Source organism: Amphiura filiformis, unplaced genomic scaffold (genome assembly GCF_039555335.1).
Source record: "Amphiura filiformis unplaced genomic scaffold, Afil_fr2py scaffold_29, whole genome shotgun sequence".
In the NCBI taxonomy this organism is placed as follows: Eukaryota; Metazoa; Echinodermata; class Ophiuroidea; order Amphilepidida; family Amphiuridae; genus Amphiura; species Amphiura filiformis.
In genome coordinates, this window is record NW_027305493.1 from 421,297 (window position 1) to 436,512 (window position 15,216).

General features: G+C 40.0%; 2 protein-coding genes across 3 annotated transcripts in view; one reads left to right on the plus strand and one right to left on the minus strand.

The window, feature by feature from the left end:
* The window catches only part of LOC140143849 (rhodanese domain-containing protein CG4456-like), a 56,175-nt gene that overhangs the window by 1,068 nt on the left and 39,891 nt on the right, over positions 1–15,216 (plus strand). The window lies entirely within an intron of this gene.
* On the minus strand, positions 5,689–9,922 carry LOC140143817 (uncharacterized). Its single transcript, XM_072165627.1, has 4 exons — positions 9,875–9,922; positions 8,186–9,686; positions 6,830–7,165; positions 5,689–6,122 (listed from the first exon to the last, which is right to left on the minus strand). The coding sequence occupies exons 1-4, from the start codon at positions 9,920–9,922 to the stop codon at positions 5,689–5,691; spliced, it is 2,319 nt and encodes a 772-aa protein (XP_072021728.1).

Consider the following 15,216-nt stretch of genomic DNA (forward strand, 5'->3'; position numbering starts at 1 on the left):
TTATGTACAAAATATTTCTTGCAGATTAATTAGTTTAGCAAAGATATCGTGAAATTTGAATTTCGTTCTGGTGCAGAACGATTAACGAAATTACAACGCATTGTCTATGGAGCAGTGTAATACACATAATCATGAATGCATAACTCGCGAACGCAAAATCGGAATCAACTGAAATTTTGGGAATAGGTTTTTTTCGTGGATATCTAATGAAAAATGACATAAATACTAAAAATAGAGGATGCTAGGATCACTGTAATATGTCCGCTCTAATGCATAACATATTAGAGTAATCAGGAGGCTATGAGTCGCATAATATATAAGAATAATCAGGCTATAAAGTCAACGTGGTTTTATCTAAATCGGCCATGTTGTAGAAGCCCGGATGGGCGGTACTTTATTAGCTAAGTAACATCGCGGTATATGGCTGGGCGGTATTACATAAATCCATATACTATAACATCTCGTTACACCTTTCCTTTCATAATGAAAAGAAGAGAATCCTCCTGTGTTCTCAGTATCAAAACCATAATATTATAATACTGGAAGAGTGTAATACACAAAAGGTATTATGGCACTTGATATTATGAACCAGTGTGAATTCTAGACCTGTGTCATTTTTTGACCAATTGTTTTTTTTAGCAACAATAAACTGTTCAACAGTTAACAATAAACAAAGTTTAACAAACTAACAAGTGTGCTTTTAATTGTCTATAATGTCCTTGTCTCTCCTTTTTAGTTGCACACATACTCCTCTAGATGCTTAGGTGCTCTATGCGTTCTGCTACTACGCCTCAGTGGTTCTGATGGTTGTTTCATTTTCACTGTACATTTTGTAGGTTTAGCTTGCATTTCAGCTGGGTTACTCTGCGCGTTGTCTAGCGAATCATGCGCGTTGCTGAATGGGAAGTCAGGTTCTGGGGCTTTACAGAATGATTCTTGCGTTTTTTTCTGTTGCTTGCGGTTTCTGCGGTATACGCGACTGTCTTCTGTGATGACCTCGTATGACCTGATATTCACTTGGGATTGTACTTTGGCTTTCTCCTACTCAGTATTTCCAGTAGTGGGTCTGATTCTCACTGTATCACCTGCTTTAAAGGTGAACCTCATTGAAAATAAAGTTATATATCAATGGAAAGCTTATGATGTCAGGAAGCAGAAAAGAATATTTTTTATTTGCATAGCGTACCAGGCTAGACATAATCTCCATGCAAAGATTGGATATTGGCACCCCCCCAAAATTACAAAACGAAATCGCTCAAAGTGGGCGCTTTAGTTGAAGACGACAGCCCAGGGACACACAGTTACTTCCGGGTTTGATTGTAAACACAATGTCCGTGTATTACTGTGGCATGCATCGGGCCAATTCAGTCATTGTCAACTTTACATGAAAAATATCTTCAATAAAATAAGAATTACATGAAGGAAATATCATGATCAAATCAAGAATGAAGTTCCTGAATAAAGTGTGTGGATTTAAAATGGGAAAAGTGCTGGCCGGGGTGATTTGGGATAGGCCAAGCCATCCACGATATGCACAGGGAATATTACAGTAAAGCACGAAGAGCGAAGATTCGCCGAATGAAAACAGATTGCACAAAATAACTGCTAGTGCTACCAGTTCAGATCGTCACACCAAGTTGAGATGAACTTATCACAATGAGAAAATGAAGGAATAGAATAAGGTACATGTACAGGATTTTTAATTATTTCTTAGCTTTACAACCGGTCATAGCCGGTCATGTCTGATAGGCGAACTTGTATATAGATACATACGGGATGCGCTCACTGAGTCTCACAACGCCGAGTGTTCAGTATCCGCGACTGTACTGTACTTGCAGACAAAATGACCGATTTGATATTCACATTCTGATATTTCCAACTTATTGCTACTTCATCAGCAAAATTTATTCCTGTAAATGTTCCAAATATAAGGGAACGATTGATCAAATCTGCTGAAACACCCCATGAAACCACAGATATATGGAACACACAACGCAAGTGCTGCCGGCGGACGAAGCCCCGAAGCGAGTCGCTGTGTTTGTGCATATCCGTCCCTGCAATTTACGCATCGTGTTCGGTAATCCTTAAAACATGAATGTTTAATTTTTTCAGTACCGTACACTGATTGTACTATCATTAAAGAATCGTGACACATGTGACAATATTTTAATTTTATTCAGATTTCAGAATTCCATTTAATAACGGTCTACTAAGCCTTAATTGTAGGCTATTTATTTTATCATAAAGTATCTGCCCGAGTATCTGTTTCTTTCAATCGTGATTGTGTGGAAAGAATGTATTACCGCAATGCGCTAAATATGAAAACCTTCATATGGGCTGGATTTGACGATCGGCGGTTCTTTATTAATTTTTTGATTACTGCAAGACGATATTTTTTTTAATCAGATATATTTTAAAATGAATCAAGACTAGGGAATGTCACAAACAAGTATTTAATTTGTTATTCGATCATGTTTATTCAGTCCATGACATGAACGGTACTCGGTAGTAGCAAGTATTTGCGCATGGGATTGATCCCAGCGCGAAATTCAAATTACCCAGTTATACCTAGCCAGTTATGACTGATTTTGTCAAAAATTTACGGAAAATTTATGTGTTGACAATAATTCTATTATTTCTAATATATATAGAAGGAACCAGCAACTTGAAGATTCCTCTAATTTCAAGCTTTATCATGTTTATTGTGAAAATCAGACTTGCCGGGCAGCTTGCAAAGTACAGGAAGCAAGTCTTGTTTACGTGTTTCCGAGTAGGATCACGTGACTCACGAACCCTGAGCTTACGTCACGAGCATTCCCAAGGTCATAGACGATTGATTTGGGTGCTTTTTGGGCGCCTTCAAAAAGACCAAAAATTCATTAATTTTTTTAATTTTTCAGCTTTATTGGCCATCAAAAAAATCGGAAAAAATAATTTTAGTATCCTGACATCATAAGCTTTTCATTGATATATAACTTTATTTTCAATGAGGTTCACCTTTAAAAGGTGCTAATTCTTTGCTACCTCTATTGTAGTAGTGTTCTTGCTTGGCTTTCTGCTTAGCTTTCTTGTCTACTACATTCTCCACTATTTTGGGTTGCAAAAGTTCTTTGCGTGTGGGTAGGTTTGTTTTAGTACGGGCGACCAAAAAAGTCTCTGGGCGATGAGCTTTCTAGCCCTTCAGATGGAGTATTCCTCCAAATTAGTAGACTTAAGGGGGTACTACACCCCTGCCCAATTTTGTGCCTATTTTTGCATTTTTCTCACAAATTATAGCGCATTTGTGACAAGTAAGATATGTATATTCTAGGGGCAAGGACTACAACTACTGCACTGGAAATTTTATTTCAGCACATACAACAGTTGTGGAGTTACACTCAAAAATGAGGGAAAACCAATATTTGATCAATAAATCAATAACTGATTGCCTTGAGTTGCTGAATTTTCAGTGCAGTATAGTCGTAGTCCTTGCCCCTATAATATACATATCTTACTTTGTCACCAATGTGCTATAATTTTGAGAAAAATGCAAAAATAGGCACAAAATTGGGCAGGTGTAGTACCCCTTAAGTAGATATCTCCATTGTCCTTCTTCGCTTTCTTGAGTAGCTGCTTAGCGATCTTCACCGCGTTTTCTGCTTTGCCATTACTTTGGGCATATGTCGGTGAGCTGGTAGAATGTGAAAAACCGTATTCTGAATAGTGCCGTCGTCGGCACCGTTTTTTAATGTCGACATGTCGATAAAATTCGTATACCGACATCGACAGTGTGTCGACATAAAAAAAATTCTAAAAAAAAAAAAAAAAATTATTTTGTTTAAATTTTCAAAAAATATTTTTGGCCAGAAAAGCAAGTTATAGGCCCAAAAAGACTTGTTATTCAAGGTTGGAAACCAGAGAAATACTGCTACTCAAAAAAAAAAAAAATGCCAATTTTTTTTTACAAAGTTGGATACATAATGTCGACGTCGGCACGTATCCCGACAGTGTGGTGTAGACCCATGGACAAAGTTGGATACATAATGTCGACGTCGGCACGTATCCCGACAGTGTGGTGTAGACCCATGGATACATTTGTATAATTTAATTACTTTTGCTTCTATTGAACAGCTAGCAATGCATACTAAATTCAATGTGTCCCTGACTGTTCAATAGAAGCAAAGGTAATCAAAATGTACAAATTTATCCAACTTTGTAAAAAAAAATTGGCATTTTTTTTTTTTTTTTAGTAGCAGCATTTCTCTGGTTTCCAACCTTGAATAACAAGTAATTTTGTGCCTATAACTTACTTTTCTGGCCAAAAATATTTTTTGAAAATTAAGAAAAAAAAAAAATTTATTTTTTTATTTTTTTTTTAGACATTTTTTTTTGATGTCGACATGTCGGGATACGTGCCGACGTCGACATTATGTCGACATAAGGCATGTCGACGACGGCACTAATTCTGAAGCAAACTCAGCAAACTGTTGGGAATTAAATGGAGGACCATTGTCACTAAAGAATCGCGCCGAATACCATGGCTTGCGAAATGTTTCTTTAAGAGTCTTATGATGGCTGTTGCGTCTTTCTTGCCTGTCAATCTGTCTATCTCAAAGTAGTCGGAGAAGTAATCTACGGTGCAGAGATAGTCTTGTCCGTTGAGGGTGAATATATCACAAGCAATTTCTTCCCATGGATACTCTGGGATTTTATGTCTTATCATAGGTTCTTTCTGCTGATTTTGGGGGTAAGTGTTACATGTCTCGCATTTGCTGACTATGTCTTTGAGTTCACTAGTCATCCCTGGCCAGTATACAGTCTCTCTTGCGTATCTTATGGTGCTCTGAATCCCTGTATGTGCAGCGTGGAGCTTGTTGCGAATCTTGGGTCTCATGGATGTAGGAATGAAGCAGCGTAATCCTTTGACAATGATCTCGTCGTGATATGACAGCTCATCACGAATATTGAAATACGGTCTTGCTTCAGGAGTGCATTCATGAGGTTTCTCAGGCCAACCGTGCTGGATGTATCTGATTACATGCGAGAGTTCTGTATCCTGTGCGGTGGCATCTTGCAGTTCCTTACGTGTGCTCTCTGTCAAGTGTAGATAGTCAGTGGTATGAATACTCTCAATATTAGTCTCTGTTTGTGAACGGTCAGTGTTCTCCAAATATGCACGCGAGAGGGTGTCTGCGAGTATGAGCTCTTTTCCTTGCATGTAGCGGATTTCAAAGTCATACTTGTTCATTCTCAGCAGAAGATTCTGTAGGCGTTTGGGTGCAGCGGTCAATGGTTTCTTTGTTATGGATACAAGGGGCTTGTGGTCAGTCCAGAGTATGATGTGGCGTCCATATGTATATTGGTTATTTCTTTCCAGTCCAAATACCTGTGCTAGCAGCTCTTTTTCTATCTGTGAGTATCTGGTTTCAGCATCAGTGAGCGCTGCGACTGGCATAAGAAACTGGGTGTCCATTTTGCAGAAGAACGAAGCCTAGTCCTTTTTCAGAAGCATCACCTTGTGCTTCTGTAGCGACTGTCGGTCGAAGTAACTAAGAACCGGTGCTTCTGTCACAAGTCGCTTTGATCTGCTCGAAGGCAGCGTCATGCTCTGAAGTCCAGTTCAAGGGGTGTCTTTGTGGGTAAGTTCTCTAATGGGAGCGCTAATGTTTGATAAGTCCGGTACAAATTTGGCAAGATATTTCACCATGCCTATGAACCGTTGTACCCGGGCACATCTTGTGGCTTTGGCATCTCATTTATGGCAGTCAGCTTTTTGGGGTCTGGCTTAAGTCCGTTGCTTGTCAGGATATGACCCATGAAGCTGACCTCTTGGCATCTAAGTTCAAGTTTGTCATAGTTCAGAGTTATGTGGCGTTCGCGACAGCGATTTAGGAAACACTCAAGGTTGGCGTCATGATCTCTCTGAGCTTGTTCTAGTGTCTCCCCTTTTCCTGTGATTAGAATGTCATCGGCGATCTTGTACAGACCCTGTAGGCCTTCAAGATTTTGGTCTAAAGTTTGTTGGAATACCTCTGGAGCTGGGCTGACACCAAAGGGTAGGCGGTTCCATTTATATCTACCCCATGGGGTCTGAAATGTGGTTAATACTGACGACTCGTCGTCTAGCTCACATTGTAGAAACCCTAAATTGTAGAAACAAAGTTGGATACATTTGTATATTTTAATTACTTTTGCTTCTATTGAACAGCTAGCAATGCATACTAAATTCAATGTGTCCCTGACTGTTTAATAGAAGCAAAGGTAATCAAAATAAACAAATTTATCCAACTTTGTAAAAAAAAAAAAAATTGGCATTTTTTTTTTTTTGTTTTTTTGAGTAGCAGCATTTCTCTGGTTTCCAACCTTGAATAACAAGTAATTTTGGGCCTATAACTTACTTTTCTGGCCAAAAATATTTTTTGAAAATTAAGAAGAAAAAAAAAAAAAAAATTTTTTTTTTTTTTTTTTTTAGACATTTTTTTTTGATGTCGACATGTCGGGATACGTGCCGACGTCGACATTATGTCGACATAATGCATGTCGACGACGGCACTAATTCTGAAGCAAACTCAGCAAACTGTTGGGAATTAAATGGAGGACCATTGTCACTAAAGAATCGCGCCGTAATACCATGGCTTGCGAAATGTTTCTTTAAGAGTCTTATGATGGCTGTTGCGTCTTTCTTGCCTGTCAATCTGTCTATCTCAAAGTAGTCGGAGAAGTAATCTACGGTGCAGAGATAGTCTTGTCCGTTGAGGTGAATATATCACAAGCAATTTCTTCCCATGGATACTCTGGGATTTTATGTCTTATCATAGGTTCTTTCTGCTGATTTTGGGGTAAGTGTTACATGTCTCGCATTTGCTGACTATGTCTTTGAGTTCACTAGTCATCCCTGGCCAGTATACAGTCTCTCTTGCGTATCTTATGGTGCTCTGAATCCCTGTATGTGCAGCGTGGAGCTTGTTGCGAATCTTGGGTCTCATGGATGTAGGAATGAAGCAGCGTAATCCTTTGACAATGATCTCGTCGTGATATGACAGCTCATCACGAATATTGAAATACGGTCTTGCTTCAGGAGTGCATTCATGAGGTTTCTCAGGCCAACCGTGCTGGATGTATCTGATTACATGCGAGAGTTCTGTATCCTGTGCGGTGGCATCTTGCAGTTCCTTGCGTGTGCTCTCTGTCAAGTGTAGATAGTCAGTGGTATGAATACTCTCAATATTAGTCTCTGTTTGTGAACGGTCAGTGTTCTCCAAATATGCACGCGAGAGGGTGTCTGCAGTATGAGCTCTTTTCCTGGCATGTAGCGGATTTCAAAGTCATACTTGTTCATTCTCAGCAGAAGATTCTGTAGGCGTTTGGGTGCAGCGGTCAATGGTTTCTTTGTTATGGATACAAGGGGCTTGTGGTCAGTCCAGAGTATGATGTATGGCGTCCATATGTATATTGGTTATTTCTTTCCAGTCCAAATACCTGTGCTAGCAGCTCTTTTTCTATCTGTGAGTATCTGGTTTCAGCATCAGTGAGCGCCGCGACTGGCATAAGAAACTGGGTGTCCATTTTGCAGAAGAACGAAGCCTAGTCCTTTTTCAGAAGCATCACCTTGTGCTTCTGTAGCGACTGTCGGGTCGAGTAACTAAGAACCGGTGCTTCTGTCACAAGTCGTTTGATCTGCTCGAAGGCAGCGTCATGCTCTGAAGTCCAGTTCCAAGGGGTGTCTTTGTGGGTAAGTTCTCTAATGGGAGCGCTAATGTTTGATAAGTCCGGTACAAATTTGGCAAGATATTTCACCATGCCTATGAACCGTTGTACCCAGGCCACAGCTTGTGGCTTTGGCATCTCATTTATGGCAGTCAGCTTTTTGGGGTCTGGCTTAAGTCCGTTGCTTGTCAGGGTATGACCCATGAAGCTGACCTCTTGGCATCTAAGTTCAAGTTTGTCATAGTTCAGAGTTATGTGGCGTTCATGCGACAGCGATTTAGGAAACACTCAAGGTTGGCGTCATGATCTCTCTGAGCTTGTTCTAGTGTCTCCCTTTTCCTGTGATTAGAATGTCATCGGCGATCTTGTACAGACCCTGTAGGCCTTCAAGATTTTGGTCTAAAGTTTGTTGGAATACCTCTGGAGCTGGGCTGACACCAAAGGGTAGGCGGTTCCATTTATATCTACCCCATGGGGTCTGAAATGTGTTAATACTGACGACTGTCGTCTAGCTCACATTGTAGAAACCCTTCCTTCAGATCCGCTTTTGTGAAGATTTTGACATCGTTTAGTTCTGGTAATATTTCCTCTATGGTTGGCATAGGGTAGTGAGGGCGCTTTAACGCTGTGTTAAGTGGTTTGGGGTCTATGCACAAGCGAATTTTTCCGTTTGGCTTCTCCACGCAAACTAGTGCGGAGACCCATCCCGTTGGGTCCGTGACTTTCTGTATTACCTGTTGTTCAGTCAGTCGGTCTAGCTCGGCTTTGAGCTTGGGTTTTACGGCAATAGGGACCCTGCGTGGTGGTGTTACTACAGGTGTTACCTCACTATCTGTTTCCAGATGTATTTTACCTGGCATTTTACCAATACTGCAGGTGAAAACGTCTGCATAGGCTGTTTTTACATTTTGTTTTGAATCTAGATTTGTACCAGAGATTCCAACTGTTGCAATGTTCTCATAATGGACAGTGATGAGCTTCATTTGCTCCGCGTTTCGTTTACCAATCAATGGTATGAATCTAGATTCTTTGACCACTAAAAATCTAAGCAAATATTTGCGTCCATTCTTTACATTTGTTATGGGCAACCGACATTTTCCCAATACGGGTACCACCGTCTTATTATACATGGAGAGTTTTGTTTTGCACTTTTTGATTTTTACACTCCTGGGGATGAATTTCTTTGGGATTACATTACACGTAGCCCCGCAATCCACTTGGGCTTGGATTTCTGTGCCCCCTTTGACCTTAAAAGCGGCCATTATTTTGTCTGAGCTATCCTGAGAGACGAAATGTACATCAACTTCATCTATACTGAGGGCCTCAACATAATCATATTCAGAGTCACTGTCACTACTCTGATCTGAAGCACTATCTAAAGCATGCGCAGTATGCTTCTTTTTCCTGTGGTATGACCTACATGTACGGGGTTTTTGACCTTTATAGTTGTGTCTTTCAGTATTGGTGCACTTTTCTTTGAAGTGATTCAACCTACCACAACTAGTACAAGTCTTGCCATAAGCAGGGCACTTTGCTCTTTGCAATTCGTGTTTACGCCCACACCATTTGCAGTTGTCAATTTCGGATGCACGTGGTGCAGCACGTTGCCTATGCTTATTGTGAAAAGTAGCATGTACCTCTGCCTGTGGCTCTTGTTGATACCCTTTCATGACTTTCATCTGGTCACTTGTGGCCTCTGCGGCCTGACACATTGTGACGCACTTGTCTAACGAGAGGTCGGCCTCTTGTAAAAGGCGTTTTCTTAGGGCGTTGTCTTTGATACCGCATACTATACGGTCCCTAATGAGTTCGTTTAGTAACTCACCATATTCACATGTCGCTGCTAGGGCTCGTAATTTGACAAGATATGCATCAAAGGAATCATCTCCTTGAATGGAGCTATTAAATTTGTATCTCTCATATATTGGATTAGTCTTTCCCACACAGTAGTCCTGCCACAGTTTTAGTATTTTATCCAAGTCTTTTCTATCCCCCTCATTCTGATATGGGAGGTTATTATGAATATCAAGGGCTTCCAGCCCTATGGCTGTGATAAAGGTAGCAACCCTGTACTCTTGCTGTTTATTCTTTAACCCAGTCAAGATTTCATAGCTTGTCCAAAGTTGGTGAAATTTTTTCCAGTTATTTTCAAATCACCCTGTATGTTGAGATTTTTTTTTTATTGTACCGAAATACGAGCAGCTTGAGCTTGCTCTTGATTTTCTGGTGGTGGCATGTTCCACAAATTTGGTTACCTTGCTAATATTAAATACAACACACTAAAATTTAAGGCCTTGAAAATCACCAAATTGCATAAACTTCCAATATTAGGGCGCTTTACCTGTTCAAATTTACACGAACTGCTGGCATATGTTTTCAAATATTACAAAAGTGCACAGCTTTTATGGTTTAAATTCATACGTATAATGATACATAACATACACTGATACATATGATATGGTACTCACAATGGTACGCAGTCTTACATTGTATACAACACAGCAATATCAAATCAAATATTTGTGCAACTGTTTTCTATACGCTCTCAATGGACGTAAAAAACCTTGAATACGAAAACGTTTGCAAGACACTTCCTGAAAAAAAAGTCTTAAAACATGCTTGTTACATTACATCAAGCATGAGATTGGCTACCTACAGTACTACAGTTTCAAAGCATGAATAGTGTTTTACCAATACTGCAGGTGGTGCACGCTTAATTTAAATATTTAAGCTCGATAGTTTGCAAACAAATTCACTTTATTTCAGCTAAATCAATGTCTTAATGAAGGTACACCATTAAAGCTTTCATGAAAGAAGCCTAAGAAACCTTTCTGACACTAGTGACACTAGCAAACACATCTTATTTTTTTTCCACAAATTTTGCCTGATCCAAACTTTTGAACGATCTTTGAACACTTAATACAAGTTACAAAGCTTATAGTTCCTAAAATACAATACCCTTGGACGCATACACTAGCCTATGCAAACAGATCAACGATCTTGATAGTCGTTCGATCAACTAGCATTTATAATTTATCGTGTAATACAATGAATACATGAAATACAACGAGTGACTGACTGAGCGTCGAGTGGTCGAGTGTGCCGAATTCGTAGTCGCTGAAAATCGCGAGAGCTCATACACACCCAAATTAGCGATTATAACTCTGATCTTGGCGAATGAGTTCGATCTGATGACACCATGTAATATGTCCGCTCTAATGCATAACATATTAGAGTAATCAGGAGGCTATGAGTCGCATAATATATAAGAATAATCAGGCTATAAAGTCAACGTGGTTTTATCTAAATCGGCCATGTTGTAGAAGCCCGGATGGGCGGTACTTTATTAGCTAAGTAACATCGCGGTGTATATGGCTGGGCGGTATTACATAAATCCATATACTATAACATCTCGTTACAATCACGAAATAGGCCTACTCCTTTTAAGTAACAAAAATAACATTATATTTTTACATGTATATCGTCCGGACTTTTTCAAAAATCGGTGAGGGAGGTCCTTATTATTTGTTATTGTGTTATTTTTTTACCATTCATTTCTGTCTATTAAAAATTGCAATTGCAAAGTGTTTGTCAACACATCATAAAATCAGGGGTGGAATTTCGTTCAGTGCCACGGGAATCCAAGTGGATTCTCGCAGGAGATTTTTGCGAGGTCCATGGATTCCCGCAAACGGATTCTCATAGTACAATCTTGCAGGAGTCCAAAATAAATTGGCAAATTTGTGCTTGCTTATACAATGTAGATCATTTTGGGCAGGCAAGGTACATGCATTATGTAAAATGCATTCAGTTTGTACTTTGTATTACTATAAGGGTGTAGAGTAGAGAATGCAATTAAATGATTGTCAAATAACACTAACAAAGTTGGTTTTTAAAATGTATGTTGTCCCTTCACTACCATAAGTCATCGCGTCCCTTGCAACTTTACATTTATATTTTGATGCTATTTTCTGGCAATGCGATTTACACACCTTGCAATAAGCTTTAATTGCATTCGAGCCATCTTTGTCATGTTCATTGTACTCAAATAAATAGTTTTCTCTTAAATCATCCTCCCACTTCATTAGTTGCTTTACCGGTACCCGTCCTGCTTGCCATTGTCACTCGCTCAGAAATGATAAAAAATCAGACCCAAAATCGTTTAATTTAACACATTCCAACGTGCGGTAACCTTCCAAACACGTGTGATTGGCGATGACAGCGTGAGAGCGCAGAGTGCAATTTTGACAGTCGTAAACATTTACCACAAGATCCGATATACCCGGAAGTGAGCGCACGATTTTGGCTTTTTATTTCTTATAAAAAGAATTATGGGTAAAATGGGCGAGGGGCTGGCTTTGCAGACTCGGGTCACAGTGCCGTCGTGTGTAGAAACCAGTTATGATTGGCTGATTATCCTGTTGTTGATGGTTAGATATCCAATCACTGCATTGGTTAGAAACTTTTATTAATTAATCGGTAGTATTGATTACTAATTGGCTTTGTTGTTAAAAATCAGCGTTGTGTTTTCGCGATGGCGAGTCAGTGTGTTGAATGAAAATTTGCCGAGTGAATGAGCCGATCAAGCATGCAAGTTGACTGAAGGGATTTCCTGCGCGAGTCCATGTGGACTCGCGCAATAGGACTTTTACGGGAGTCTCGGCGCGAGTCGACTCGCGGACTCGCGTCGAAATTCCACCCCTGTAAAATCATCAAATTGGGGAGGCCCCCAGATATTTTTGTTATTTCCCCCAAAGCCCTACCCCTACATGTAGCGGGCATGTAGCTTGAAGAAAGTGTTTGCAATGTGTTTATAAATGATAACCAAGAACTTCTGAACATGTCTTTTCATCACAACAATTTTAGAAATAAAGTAAGGGAGCAAATAGGAAAAATAACAAAAATATTTGAAAATCTCCAAAAATCGGTGAGGGCGGGGATGATACATGTTATTTTTGTTACACTTCAAGATGTATGGCAAATTGGCAATAGAAATCAATAAAGAACTCAATACTGTACAATGTAGGCTGAATTAGGGAGTGTTCAGAAATACCTTGGTGGGGGCTGGAAAATATGTGGGGAAGTTCTGAATAGGGCGCAGGGGGGTAAAAAAGTTTTGGGTGTGTGAGCAGGGGGGGGGGGGGTAAAAAGTTATTTGGCGCATAGGGGGGGGGGTAAATTTTTTGTTCGCGTGCTGCACACGCAAATGTTCCAGTAAAACCAGAACAAATGTACATGGTCATAGTTCAATACTCCACTGTCAGATATCTAGTGTTAAAATTGTCTTATTTATAACTTAATTTTGAGCCTTTAAAATTGTGTCAGTTAATAAAAGAAATAAAAAAATGTAACTATTTTTATAGCGTTTATGCCGTAAACAGCCTCAAAGCGCTTTACATTTATTCCGCCGTCATTAGAATATGCCGGAGCCACGTTTGCTGCCTACAAATGGCGCATGGTTCATCAGTACAACGACTGTGACTACCCGTAACAGCAAAGTGCCTTGCTCAAGGGCGCAACACGGTGGTGGGATGGGGACTCGAACCCACGCACATCGAGCAAGCTTTCAGATTATGAGTGCAAGGACATAAGACCACGTGCACTGAGCCACCGTGTCCTCAATACCTCAGTTCCTTCTGGTCTACTCTGGTGAGGCAAGTGAGCCAAAGCAGGCGCGTAGCAAGGCATATAAAAGTGGGCGCCCAATAGACGGACCCAATGTGGCATAGAAAAATCTATTAAAAAATAGCCATGATGGCCATAGCGCCCAGCGCTTGCGCTTGACGCAGGGGGTGTCTGATGAGGGTGGATGTGCCCCCCTGAGAAGTTAGAAACTTTTGCAAAAGGAAGACCCAATTGAAGCGATTTGTTGGACCATTTAGTTTGAAAAGGCCAAAAATTTGTGAAATGGGCGTTCCTTGAAGCCTTTCGGGCGAATTTCGCGGACAAGTTTTCCTCATTATTGTAGGCCTATAAATTGTGTTAAAACATTAATTGACAAATGTCGAAAGGAGAAGCGAGTCCACTACGCAGGGGGGTGTCTGAGGGGGATGTTCCCCTTCAGAAGTAAGAAACTTGTGCAAATTGAAGACCTAATTGAAGCGATTTTAGCACTGTGAGAAAATTTTAGTTTGAAAAAGCCGGAAATTTGTGAAATGACGGTCCATGAAGCCTTTCGCGGACAAGTACTTGAAGTAGTTTTCCCTGGTATTATTTGTAGGCCTATAAATTCTGTTAAACATAGGGCCTTAAACTGGCAAATGTTGAAAGTCCAAAGGCGAAAATGTGCACTTGTTAATATGTTTCCCTTAGATGAAGAATAGAACAGTATTTATGGAGGGGGAGGGTCAGAATATTTTGTACCTAATTAATATGAGGGGCGGGGTCAAAAAAGTTTTTGGTCCAAAGGGGGGGGGGTCAAAAAGTTTTGGGTTCAAAAAGAGGGGGGGGGTTAAAAAATTTCCACACACACACCAGAAATGTCCAGCCCCAAGTATTTCTGAACACTCCCTTAATGCACTAGATATTTTAAGGACCATTATTAAGGCCTGGGGTAAGGGCAAATTAAAAGTACTGGTAAGCCAGGTAATGACCGGGTAACCAACTTGTGCAAATGTGTGCATTTATTTTGGAAGGTTCATGTTTGTTTTAAATTTTGGGGCGTTTTTTCAGAAATTTGATATGGTGATATTTCAAGAAGGCGACATGCCAAAGACAAATCTTTTTGCACATGTATGCTTTGTTATTGCTAATATAACTCTTTTCTGCATATACCTACGTTACAATTGCTTTTGGTGATTTAGTAATATTATAAAATTTGTGACTGCATTTTGGCGTTTTTGCTGCGTTTTTAAGCGTACTGGGATTTAACATTGATATCTGGTACTGCTCCTTTTATAATTTTACCTTGATCGCCGGCTTTTGTAAATAACTGCTTAAGTTTGGCCAATGTCCAGGTTTATGTCTGGAAAGTTGAGGTCACAACATAGCAATATGTTGGTGTGTTTCTTGGTATCAATTCTCATACATTTGTACTCTTGACTACACTGTCAAACACCCGGTTTGCAGGCTAAATACCAGACTTAGTGGGGTGATAAAAACTCCCTATAGATGTTACTCTGTGTGTCACATGGCTAGACTGTCCCGGGGGGCACTCACATGTTAAGGTGGTTCGGGTATGTGCGGCGGTCAAGGGTCCCTTTTTCAGGCTCTCCCGCAGTTCCTTAAGCCCCACATTTGTATCTGCTCCAGTGCAGTCCTTTGAGCCTCAAACTCTAACAATTGTAGCTCTTTAAGGGCGTACTACACCCATATATTGGTTTGATTGGTCTAAAAAAATATTTTTTCATTTATAGCTAGGCGATATATGCACGGATCATGTGAAATTAAAAATTATGAAAAAACATCGTTTTCACCTATTTGTCTTAAAAGTTGATTGGTTGATAAGGACGCTTATTCATCCCTTTTAAGGGATTTTTTATTTAGCGAGAGTACGTAGTCAATCTTCATAGGGATGGGCGATACCAGCTT